This window comes from Eublepharis macularius, chromosome 1 (genome assembly GCF_028583425.1).
Source record: "Eublepharis macularius isolate TG4126 chromosome 1, MPM_Emac_v1.0, whole genome shotgun sequence".
Classification (NCBI taxonomy): Eukaryota; Metazoa; Chordata; class Lepidosauria; order Squamata; family Eublepharidae; genus Eublepharis; species Eublepharis macularius.
The window spans coordinates 193,961,688-193,974,677 of NC_072790.1; the positions used below are offsets into that span (position 1 = coordinate 193,961,688).

A 12,990-nucleotide genomic window follows, 5' to 3' on the forward strand; every position below is an offset into this window, starting at 1 on the left:
GCTGCAAACTTCGTGCATGCTTCTGCACATAAAGATCCATCTCCACCCTCAGATTTCACAGCCCCAGTCATTTGTATGTGAGAGAAGGATCCGATCTTCAATTTTTCAAACACGTGTCTGACACTCTCAAAACTGGAAGTGACTGACATCTCTTTGATGGGTGCATACTTGATTCCTGATCCAGAAAAGCAAACTACATACAATGCTAGAAATGAGCTTTTTTTTTAAAAAAAAAAAAAACCTTCCTTCACCCTTTTGCACGCACAAACCTGCAGCAGGAAGCACAGTAATCTTCAATATGGTGTTTTGGGGGTGAAAATGACAATAATGGAAATAAATGTACATTTAATTTATTTTTAAATGTATAATTCTTTTCCACCTTCAAAGGTGGATTAAAAAGCAGAAATAAAGCGATGAACCCTATAATCACCTGAAAGAGTAAATCCTGCACTTAAATCTTAGCACATACCCAAAACGTCTTTAAAGTCTACATAACCAAATTGCAAGATGTAGATGTTTTTTCCAAGGCCTATTAAAATAAGTTTTTAATATGTTTTTTAAAACCAAAAGGTTTAGGGAGAAAGTTACAGAAAAGCAGTAGGAAGAACTGAGTTGGCCTTGGTCTGCATAACCTCAGAGAAAACCACCAAGTGACAGAATTCAGAACCAAAAGTTGGAGCCCCTGCAAGAACTGCAGGAGGGGATTCCTCCACCCCACAGACCAGGCGATCCCAGCCTTGCCACCTCAATGGTGGCACTTTTTTCCCACCACCCCAGTCCAGCCAATTCCAGCTTTCGCACCACAATGGCAATGCCCCCTCCACCTGGTTACCTCCATGTTCACCCTATCAACGAAGGTGGAAGCAGCATTTCCTTCACTGCTTCCTGATGTCAGGGTCTGTTTGTATAGTGCCTGAAAGGAAGCAACCTGAGTAACGCCATGTTAAATTCTGTAGTTGTTTAGTCTTCTTTTCCCTCTAGGCCCCACCGCTTGCGAGGAGCCGATTCCATGGGAGAGGATACTGTCTTATCTTTTCTTCGAGCCGATTCAACCTTGGCTAGTGTTCCCACAGAGAACTCTCCTGCTATGTGAACTCTGGGGGGAGGCTGGGCTCTGAGAGTGTGAAATGTAACAACTTTAGTTCTGTGCCTCATTCCTAACAATGCTTTGTTCAGCCAGGATCTCTATTCCTGAAATATGGACGTCTGGGCCTGAATGCTGTCTTTCAAAATAAAACCTTTTGAAATCAAAAGACCTTGTCTTCTTGCAGAAGGGAGTAAGACAGACTCTCGTGTCTGGAATGCCATAGTCTGACACCTGACTGATCTTAGCTTCACTGCCATGGTTCCCTCCCCCATGCCAAGCCACCTTGGTGAGCTAGGGAGCTGTACTGGGCCCAGCAGCAGAGACAGGGACCCACAATGGGGCCAACGGCAGATCCTGCGCCAGGCCCAGATTCTGGGGTCTGCTGGTGCCAGGCCCAGTGTGTGTCCCTGGCTCTGCCACTGCCAGGCCCATTAAGTCAGAGCAGGGAGGCACCAGCGACAAGGGAAATGGGAGGACAGTTGGCTTTTCCTATCATCCCCAGCCACCTCCTCCTTGCTTCCCTATCCTAGTCTTGGTCCAGTGGGCATTTAGGGCCTGTCCTCGCTCCATTGCCGCTTCTGCTAGGTCCTCCCAGCCTGTGCTGCCATTAGAGGGAAAGGTGTGTTTTCTATGCATGAGCAGAAAATGCTTTCGTTTGGGGGGGATTTAACCCCCCCCCCCCCCGCGCGGTGTAATTCATACAACTTTCCAGATTTTTTGCAACCCTGGGCAGTCCTCCAAAGTTGCAGAAGCATCAGGTTTGTAGCCAAGTGGTCTCAACCCATGGATCTGCACAGAGCGGCCACTTGGCTATTAAATATATAATGCTTCCTCTGTAGACTTCACCTTGACCGAAACAGAGCTCATATAGGAGAAGCTGGGGAGATGGGAGTCTGATTTCAGCCCTAACTGAGAGGAGCAGAGTACTGACAGTTTCATGATTCAGCCCTGACAGAGAGCAGTTTAACTCAGTATGGAGAACTGGGGGAAAGTTGACAAGGAAGTTTGGGGAATAGGTGCAGATTCCCATTCAGGCCAAAGCAAAGGGATAGATCTTCTATTGAGAGGAGAATTTCCCTACCCAGTCAAACAGGGAGTTAGCTCTGAAGAGAGAAAAGATCCCTGGTCTGGTGTGGTTAGAAACTGCCTTTGGAGACCTTAACGATCAGTTAAAAACTCAAGACAAATAGTGGTGTTTCAAGAGAAGGGGTTGGGGTACTAGAAAGAGGGTACCAGCCTTCTGGAAACCAAAAAGAGTAGGAGAATACTCAAAGAACGTGTACTAGAGTATCTGGGAAAGCACTGGAACAAAAACATAAAGATTTAAATAACTGTGAAGAGCTTAAGAAACTCTCATTAGTCAGAAACATTAGACCTTAAGTCTATATTGCATTACCTCAGAATTTTCAGCCCCTGATTTCACCTGACCTTTCCCTTCTATGTTAAATAAAATATTTTGTTATTTTTGAATTTTAAAAACACCTCTAGTGCCACTTAAGTTATTTAAGTAAACGGAGGTGGAGGGGCGTCATACCCTTGTTTAAGGAGCAGATTCCCATCCATAAAAGATTTGAAAGGTTACTTTTAAGGCATCTGACTTGAACCATGCTAATAAGCAGCATTTTGCACCAGCTGTAGCTTCTGAACAATTTTTAAGATCAACTGTCCATAAAACATGTTACCAGGAGATTACCATGGCATAAATGATGGTGGCAAGTTTGCTGTCCCCAAGGAGGGGGACAGCTGGCAAATCAGATGTAACAGATAAAAAGGAGACAACAGCCACCTGAGCAAAAGGATATCTAAACTGCACTCAAAAGATTGTGATCCTATCCATAACTCACATTCCCTAGAAGACAATGGCCAACTACCATAACTCCATCATTGTACAGTGCATGTAAACCCAACCAGACAAATTCATATAACAGGTCACTCAAATTGATGCAAGTTGGAGACCTCTAAAGTATCTGTTTTTTCTGAACTAAGCCCATTGCCTATGAAAAGTATTATATTTAACACCTTCCCTGTAGGGTTACCTAAACAAATATGACTTCTTTTATGAATTTCTACACAAAGTACCTTTTTCAGGTGGGAAAAGAATGAAAAATGAATCATATTTCTTGAAGATGTGGGAAGAAAATAACTATCAGATCAGTGGAACTAAGTGATTTTGATTCAGCTGTAATCATTAAGCTGATGAACATTCCAAAGGCAGGCTTCATTTCTCCTCTGTAGCAGGAGAAAGTAATTATTACCTGGAAGGACATTTTAAAAAGATTATATTTATGAATGAAAATACCATGTTGCTTGTCAATCTGCAGACTTTGCAGTAACTTATGGTATACAACCACAATGCCACTGCACTGTGCATTTTGGTGCTATTTCATGAAAATGAATCCACAATAAACATAAAAAATAAAATAAGCTAACCTCCACATTCCAGAAAAACTGTACATAGTGCTTACACAGCGAGGTAAAGCAGGAGGCTTGAGTCCATCCATTCGAATGATGAGGGCAGGAACACCAAAGAGAACAAGGTATTTCACATAAAAAAATAGGACTTGAGCCAATGCTAGGCCACCTGAAAGAATGCACAACAAAAAGATTCATTTCAGTATACTTTCATATTTATACGCCTTCCAGCTCACCTCTGTAACATCACTATAACATGCAAATTAGTATAGTATAGTATAGTATAGTATAGTATAGTATAGTATAGTATAGTATAGTATAGTATAGTATAGTATAGTATAGTATAACATGTACATAAGTATAATTATTTTTTCTGATAGAACCAGTTGCAGGTATGCTCAGGTATGGAACCTAATTCAATAGTGCTTCTATAAGCTGTGCCTATTAATTAGGAAGTGAAAGGTACAATGATGCGAACACAAACTCGAACTGAAGGGATGGTTCACAAGTAACCTAAATATATAGTTTATTCATAGAAGTGATAGCTTTGGGCTCATCCAAGGGAAGAGTTTGAAGCATGTTACCACACCTCTGTTATGAAAGCTAAGCAGATCGTGATCTGAACAAATGCCTTGATAGGAGACTGCCTCAGAATCCTACATATGCTGAGGTTTCTTTCCTACTTTTCCCTCAAACACTAAGGTATGGAACTATTTCCTTAATAATATGCCAGAAATTCCAATTTTTGTCTGCTAAATGCAGAAACCAGGACAATGCTGATAATGTTGGGATTTTTTTCTGTATTGTGAATCTCTAGTATCGAGCCCTTTGTCTGGCAAATTTAGCATTCTTCTATAGCTTTTGAGAAATTTGTTTTCCTTGTCCTGAGGCTACACAGGACTTTCTCTGGTAGTACTTTCATTTTCCAAATAAAATATGACACAGTGTCATACAAAAATGATCTCAAAGATCACTCAGACTATGTGTAGGTTGCCTGAAAGTACGGTGGGATACTTATAATTATATGTGGGACCAAACACTTGGATAAATGATAAGTTCATCCAGAAATACTACCTTATTTTGGAATCAGAACAATCCAATAAATGGGGTTAAGCAAGAAGCTTTGAATTAGAAGATTAGGGTTGTGTGTCGTATCCCAATTTAAACATGGTCAGAAATACCATCTTCCACTTCTGTATAGTTGGATTAATTAAAATTTCTGAAATATTCAAACATAGTTATCATTCAAATGTTATCACATTTTGTAATTGGTTTATTGATTGACTGGATAGCTCTGTCATCCTTGTAATCCACCTTGAGTTCCAGTGAGACAGGCAGACTATAAATGAAAATAAATTAAATAAATTAAAATAAATACTATGGATTACAAGTATTTTATTATTATTCATTTACTTCATTTATACCCCACCATTCTGCCCAATAGGGTTCCAAAGCAGCTTACATCATTCTCCACTCCTCCATTTTAACAACCCTTTATCGTAGTTTGGACTGAGTATATCTAACAGGCCCAAGATCACCCAGCAAGTTTCCATAGCAGAGTGGGGATTCAAACCCAGATCCTCGTCCAACACTCTGACCATATGTTTGGATAAAGGTGTCTACAATTTTTACCTTTTGCATTAAAATTCAATAAAAACAGTAGTATGCTACATATGTAATAAGGATAAAATACTTATAGCACCTATTTTTCAGACAATTCTTCCCTCTGACATTAATTGGGTGTGGTGATACAGCAGCATCACCTAATGAATACTGGAAGAAAAAGGTGAAGAAATTTAATGAGCAGTAGGGGTGGGGAGCTTCCCATTCTCAAAGAGAGGATAAAATGCCATTTCTCAAGTAGGGCATATTGACTAGACAATTGTAGAATACTCTGACCAGTTTTCAACTACTTCCAGCAGTTCTGTTCTGAGAGGTGCAGATCATGAAGCACCCCGTATCAAGGATGGCTTACAACCACCAAGATCTGCAATACAGCCACACAGATTCCCCCCCCCCCACCAGTGCAAACCTAAGAACATTTTCCTGGGACTAAGCCTCACTGAACAGACCTGAGTAAGATTCTTAGTACACCTGCTTAGGACTGCTCTCTTAAAAAGATATTCTCCTTTTCTTTCAACTAAAAGCGTCCCAGCAGTGCTTAAGATTTTTCAAGCAACAGTTATTTCTCGACTGTTGTATGGAATCCCTATTTGGATACAGTCCTTTACTAAAAGAATCGAGCGTATCTACTCTGTCTTCCTGCGTAGGATCCTTGGTTTATCCAATTCAGTGTCGTTGTTTACCCTCTGTAAGGAATTGGATCTGCACCTGATAGAATCTCGGGCCTGGATCACTACGATTAAATTTTGGCTCCGTCTTCATTTTCGATCTTCCCCTACCAGCCTAATGGCTCAACTTCTAACTGATCCCTTTATTTCGGATTGGTCACAGGCTGTAGTGGAAAAGATTGGTTCCTTAGGAATCGACTTGGAGCCTTTATATAATAGTGGTGAGGTGGCAATTCTGCAGGTGGTCAAGAGGAGAATTTGGGATATTGAGGCGCAGACTATTAATGCCGGCAGCTCCGGAGTCTGCTCCCCTCATTCACTGTCCCTCTATTCCTCGCATACCACCATGGCGGCATATATTGCTGATCTGATAAACCCAGTGTTCAGGAGGGCTTTTATGCTAGCGAGGTTCAATCTCTTTCCCTCAGCAGTGGTCACAGGCAGATACGGGGGTATCCCGTATAGGGATAGACTGTGTGACTGTACTCTGAGGGAACCCGATTCAATCTCACATATTCTTTTTCGCTGCCCCAAATATTCTGTTATGCGCAGCTTATTGATTCGTCCTCTTTTTCCTGTGCAGAGGGATTTTTTGGATAAGGATCTAAAATTTTTCTTAGCAGACAAGAGTCCAGCAATAACTCTATCCGTTGCTGAATTCCTGGCTTATGTGTGGAAGTCAAGGGTAACATTTTATAAAGCCCCCTATGACTGTGCTGTATCCTGAGATAATTTTGCTGTCTGGGGACCCGATTGTGCTGCCCTATGAATTTATTCCATAACATTTCTTCTGTTTCGCCTGTATTATTTATGCCAATAAAGGTTGCTGCTGTGCTGCTGTGCTAGAACTAAAAGTGTCCCTTATAAGTTTTGCTATCTTGATTCAAGTATATGAACTTGATAGACTTTGATACCCTCAATATGGTGCTGCTGATTGATTGGGTCCGAGAGGTGGTAAATGCCTCTTGGAGGGAGGGGGTGGTTGCTTCACTCTTGAAACGTGCTGTGATATGCCCACTACCCCATGTTTTAACTGTTATTATCTTTGCATATTGTTTAAGTTCTGTTTTTAAACTGTTTTAATGATGTATTTATGGGCTGGTTTAATGGCTTTTAAGATGGTGTCTTAATTTGTATATTTTAATTTGTTAGCTGCCTTGGTGGACTTGTGAGAGCAGAAAGGTGGGGTTAAAATCCTGTAAATAATAAATAATATTCTTGAAATTTTCCTTTTTTAAATTCAATAAACTGGCCCATGTATTTTTATACATCTGCTTTAAGTAGCTTAATCTCTGCTGCATTCATAGTAATCTTGTTTTTATTATATGAATAAGCATTAGAACCTCAGCGTTTCTACACAGATGCTCTCACATATTCTAGAGATGGCAGCCTTTTGTGTACCTGTATCTGACATCTGATGATAATCATGTTCATTTTAATTAGAATTTGTATTTGATTTTACTGAACATATGAAGCTATGCTGTAGAAAACTTGTGCATACATCTTAGAACATATACCACAACTCTAGTTTGTTGGTTTTCAGCTATAAAATCAATTGACACCAGAGCAAGCCTAATTCATCTCTTTCATACCTACCAGTTTCATGCCTAAAAGTTCTGTTGAGGCAGATGCATGGACCATGTTTTATCATTCCCTTCAAATGCAAATTTGTACAGTATATGCAGCCAAGTCTTTCTGCTTTGCAGTCTATTTCCTATAGATTTGCTATTGGAAATTTTTCAAGTAGGTAGCCATGTTATCCTGCAGAAGAACAGCAGGATTTGAGTCAAGTAGCACCTTAGAGACCAACAAGATTTTCAGAGTGTAAGTTTACAAGAGTCAGAACTCCCTTCTTCAGATACTACAGGTATCAGAAAAATCAAGATGGTGTCTGAAGAAGGGAACTTTGACCCTCAAAAGCTTATATTTCTTGTTGGTCCCTAAGGTGCCACAGGACAAAAATCCTGCTGTATTTTCAAGGAGATTTATCACACAGCTGTTACACTTTATCTTTTTCCTGACTGACTGTTCCAAATGTATTCACTTCCTCGGCTGGCTCACTGTCTGCTGTCTCATACAACACTTTCAGCAGAAACTATAGAAACAAAATGAAGTATTTCTGCTCACCACAAGACAACTTCTGGGCACACCACAGGGCCAAACTTGGAACTTAGCTTTTTGAGAGCTCATCCTGACAGCAGCTTGCTGTTGATGAGCATGACTTAACATAAAACAATAACTTAGATCCAAATCTGCCCTTGCGTAAGCAAGAAAGCACTTACACTAGTGTTTTCACGAATTCCCCCTTCCCAGCTCAGCCCCTCCCCCACATCGCACATCATTGCCAACTGTTTTCCTACCCTCAGTAGTCTTTTTAAACAAGAAGAGAAGAGAAAAGCAGAAAATCCACCTTCCACAAGTGAAGCACCATTCAGTTCTTTGGCTCTAAGCCAACTTTCCCATTTAAAGTTATTATTTAAACAGTCAAATGCGCACTTGAAATTTCCACTATGAAAATCACAATAGGCAGCAATGTTTTTAAAAACTCTGTCTCTTCACTCAAAGTAGGTTTTGTAAGCACAGTAGGTATAGAAAAAAATCAGACATGTCTTACTCCCTGAAGCTCAGCTTGGGCCTCCAGGTTTGGATTGGTATAATAAGCAAATATTGATTTTCAGCTCAGTGCAAATCAAGACTTATTGATCTTAGAGATAAATATTTATCCCCAAAGGACTGTAAATCTTCATGTGTCCTAAATACAAAGTCAATACATGGTATGTTCAGTATTATTACAGACATTGCTTTGCTTGCCCGCCCAAAATTCTTGTGGCCTTTTATATTGTGCGCTCCAAGAGTTGCACATAACCTCAGAGAAAGAAACAGAGAGGGCAAAAACCTGAGAATGAGGATTGCTGCCTTTGAAGGCAATATCATCTTAACATTTGTTTTATTTGCTTATTTTGTTGAGTTGCAGCTGTTTGACAGAAATGCCTAAATTAGCTTCCCAGCCAAATTCAACATATCTTTACTAAAGCATTAATCTGAATTGTTTCACTGCAATCCCTCATACACTTAAAGCTGTTTTAAACTAGTGAAATTAGAAAGGCATTTAGGTTTTTAAGATTTCATTAAGACTCATGGAATCATAGACTCATAGGGTTGGAAGGGACCTCTAGGCCATTTAATCCAACCCCCTGCACAATGCAGGAAATTCACAACTACCACCCCTCCCCCCACACCCCAGTTGTTGTTTTTTATGTGTTGTTGTTAATTGTTTTATGTGTTTACTAACATTTGGAAGAGTACCTTTTAAGACTTTGAAATTGCAGCCTATTTACACTGTTGTATTCCATGCTATATAGTTCATCATTTGCTTTTACAGATTGCAAACTGTACCAAGCTTTGCCAGATGTAAGGGTGAGTCAAAGACAATATACAGGCATAACACTCCCACAGTGCCGGTATAAGCAGAAGTACTTCTAAGAACACTGACTTCAATGGACTTAGAAGGGTGTTAAATCTGCCTATTACTGCTCTGCAGGCTCTTTACAGGATGAGTTGATCAGGGCAGTATTGATATAGCCTTAGCCATGGTTAAGACCAGCAAAGAAAATTAATGAGTGGGAGAAATGAGCAAGCACACAAAGGATCCTGCAGCCTGCTCCTTACCCCTTAGCCCAAGGTGGTAAATAGAAACAAATGAAACTGTTGAGTAAACAGGCATTGCCACTACAGCAATAAAGTACGTTTAAGGATAAACCACAAGTTCTCTGCTTTCTAATTTACAAGAATAATTCTGCTGTTGCTAAGCTGTATATAAGAGCAGCACTCTGTTGTTGTTCAACAGAAGAAGAGCTCTATGTAGGGTTGCCACTTACCAGGCAACCTCCCACCATTGCTTCCCATCCTGCACCCTTACTCAATGGAGTAGCAGGGAAAGAAGAAGGCAGTATCCATCGATGATGGGATTTTACCACAGAAATCTGAAATTCTTATGAAGTCATGTCTTGTTTCGAAACTGAAAGTCACATTCCAGCAGCCCCCAGCCCCCATGTTCGTGGGGGGTTTCAGTCAAGGCGGTCAATCCTAGCTGTATTATATAATTTTGAAGTTTGCACATTCTTTCCAACAATTACCCCAAGCTCTGATGAATGTAGCAAGAAAGAATTACTAAGATATGGGAATCTTATGGGCATGGGCCTGGGGGCCTGGAAAAAAGAGACTCTCGTTCCATTGCTTTGGCCTTGTGGCATTTTCCAGTATGCTGAAACACTAGTAGTAAACTCCTGTAGTCATAAGCATGCAAGCAGCATTTTCAAGACAGGACAGCACCAGCCCATTTCCATCTTTCCCAAATGGGCTGGACAGCAGCAGCCCATTTCTGTTTTAGGGCCACCACAGCAATTCCAATCTCACCACACCCCACACAAACCTTGCACATCTGGGGCTTAATGCCAATTGGAGACACAGCTGTCAACTGTACTTCACTTGCCTTGCAGCAGATATCATTGCAGTGGTTGTGGAGTACCACCAGCTGTAACAGGAGATAGTAGGAGCCAAACAATAGTTTTTCAAAGAATCCAAAAGATTACTTGAAGGTCCAAAAGAGTGTGCTATAATGATTAAAGTGTCAGACTAACATCTGGGAAACCCAGGTTTAAATTCCCACTCTGCCATGGAAGCATACTGGGAGACACTGGGTCAGTCACATATTCTCAGCCTAACCTGCTTCACAAGGTTTGTATGAGGATAAAATGGAGGATAGGAGAATAACATAAGCCACTCTGTTCTCCATTGGGGAGGAAAGCAAGGTATAAATGAAGTATATATAAGTAAAATAAAATGAAGACAACCAGAGAACTCTTCTTCAGATACAGAACAGAAATGCATAGATCTTTGTATGAAGATCTTCATTAAATTTCTTCTAAAAAGGCTAGACAATATTCCCTTGGAAAGTGTGATTGGGTTGGAAAATTCAGAGAATAAGACAGAGATTTGTACTATCTGCAATCAGCTAGAAGATTCTGCTATGAATGTTCTCTGATATTCTGATGAACACAGGAAGCTGCCCATACTTCTTCCACTCTTCCATCTCATACCACTCTTCCATCTTGCCCAGTATTCTCTGCTCTAACTGGCAGCAGTTTTCCAGGATCTCAGGCAGAGGTCTTTCATGTTACCTGCTACCTGACCCTTCTAATGGAGGTGGCAGAGACTGAACCTGGAACCATCCACTTGCAGAAAAGAAACTCTACCAATTATCTATGGCCCCTTCACAACCATCAAAAGCATACACGCTGTCAGTGATTTTTTAAAAACCCTGCACCATAGGAGATTAGCAGGCTAATTATTTTGTATAACTTACTTTCTGGAAACAAAACACGTGTAAAAATTAAACCATAATTGTAGTTTAGCCAGGGCTAGCTAATATGAAGCAGTGAGGCAAGCAATGTAGTATGAAACTGTAAATTATTTGACAATAATGATTATATTTTATTATGAAAGCATCCATGGCCATTTTCACACACACCCGGTACCCTCTGGAAAATCATGCAAAACTCATGGCAAGAAGCGTCTTCCTAGTGTGGTTTCCTGTTTAATGGCACAATGACATCAGAAATCGCGCCATTAAACGGGATCATGATGGAAAATCGCGCTAGGAAGATGCTTCATTCTGTGAGTTTTGCACGATTTTCTGGAGGCTACAGGCATGTGAAAATGGTCCATTTGGATTTTCGGTTTCCCATTTGGATTTGCAGTTGTCTTGGAATTGTAGCATCAAAAAGAATGATCAAGTTAGCTTGAAAACAGGCTGTTTCTGTACTGCAACATATACAACTAGTTTGACAGATTTAACTTTTAAACCTTTCAGCAACATATTTAGTAGGAGCCACAAATAATGCGGTAAGTAGCCTTTAAATAATGCTCAAAGTAGCCTTTAAATTCCTTACCTACAATTTCAAACACAGTTATTTGGTACACAGCTGCTGATGCTGCCTAAGAACAGTATGCTCACCTGTTTGAACCATTCTGAAAAGTCAGTACCAGAAATCTTACCTGCTTCAAAAGTGAATATTCCACTTTCTGTGTCATTAATCAGCAGGAACAAATTAAAGATCATGAGCAAAGGTTTAGCTGGATGCTTCATTTATAGAAGAACATGAGCAGAGGACATGCCCCTTTCCTCCCTGCAGCGCTGCCAGATGAAAAAAGCTGCCCCTGCCACTAAAATAGTACAAGTAAAACTAGGAAGACATAAGAAACAGGCATCTGCTATGCGCCATGCTTGTTGTCTCATTTGTTTCTACAGATTTAATTTTCTGACCACAATCACTAACACATCTCTTTGTTTACTAATTTTGAAATGCATATTGTGGATTGGGTCCAAGAAAGAATTTCCTCAGAGAGAAAGATTTCCATCTATCACATGTGACTTTGCCTCACCTCCATGATATATATATATATATATATATATATATATATATATATATGTAAGTGTAGATACCTTTGTGTGAAGTTATTAAGATAATTAGTTAACCAAGAGCTTGTGCACCCTTATTAAATGGAACAGCTAGCTACTGTTGAAAGGAAGATGATTTTGAAAACCTATAAACATGGTAGTCTGAACTGAACAGACTCCTTACTTGTGACCAGCTTATCTTTAAGTAAGATAGTTTAATGGCCTTGAGTAACTGCTCTCTTTTAAATATCTATGTAGAATCAGTGTATAGAAATCCTAAGTACAATAGAGAAAAGAGCCCTGCTTGTGCTACTACATTGTTCTCCTCTTCCCAGTCCCCTAAATTTCCTCCATTAAGTGCTTGACTGGAAGGGGGTGTGTGTGCCACAGCTTGCCTGCACGTCCTCCAATGAGGGGATGCTTTTTGAAATTGACCACAGAAGAATATTATTTACAGAAGATTCTAGAAGATTCACAGAAAATGTTTTGAACCAGTTCAAATACACAACGTCCAAAAACACAGAGGGCTGCAAAGTTCTACTTGACATATACAGCACTTTGCCAAACACAGCTACATTTTTATTAAAAAAAATCAGTAAAGCCTAAATTTTGGGAAGGTTTGTCTTTCAGTCTGCAGAGAAAAAAACCTGTTTCCTGCCCCCTCAGCAAACCAAAGACCAGCTGTTAGGTTATAGACTCCTGCATTTTTAGAATCCTGCTTATACAATTCACACAACAAA

At 40.1% G+C, this 12,990-nt stretch overlaps 1 protein-coding gene across 1 annotated transcript in view; it reads right to left on the minus strand.

Annotated features, from left to right (window-relative positions):
• HHAT (hedgehog acyltransferase) overlaps positions 1 to 12,990 on the minus strand; it is a 259,513-nt gene that overhangs the window by 176,258 nt on the left and 70,265 nt on the right. Inside the window, exon 8 of the mRNA XM_054980529.1 lies at positions 3,518 to 3,668. Coding sequence (XP_054836504.1) covers positions 3,518 to 3,668 — 151 coding nt within the window. The remainder of the gene's footprint in view (positions 1 to 3,517; positions 3,669 to 12,990) is intronic.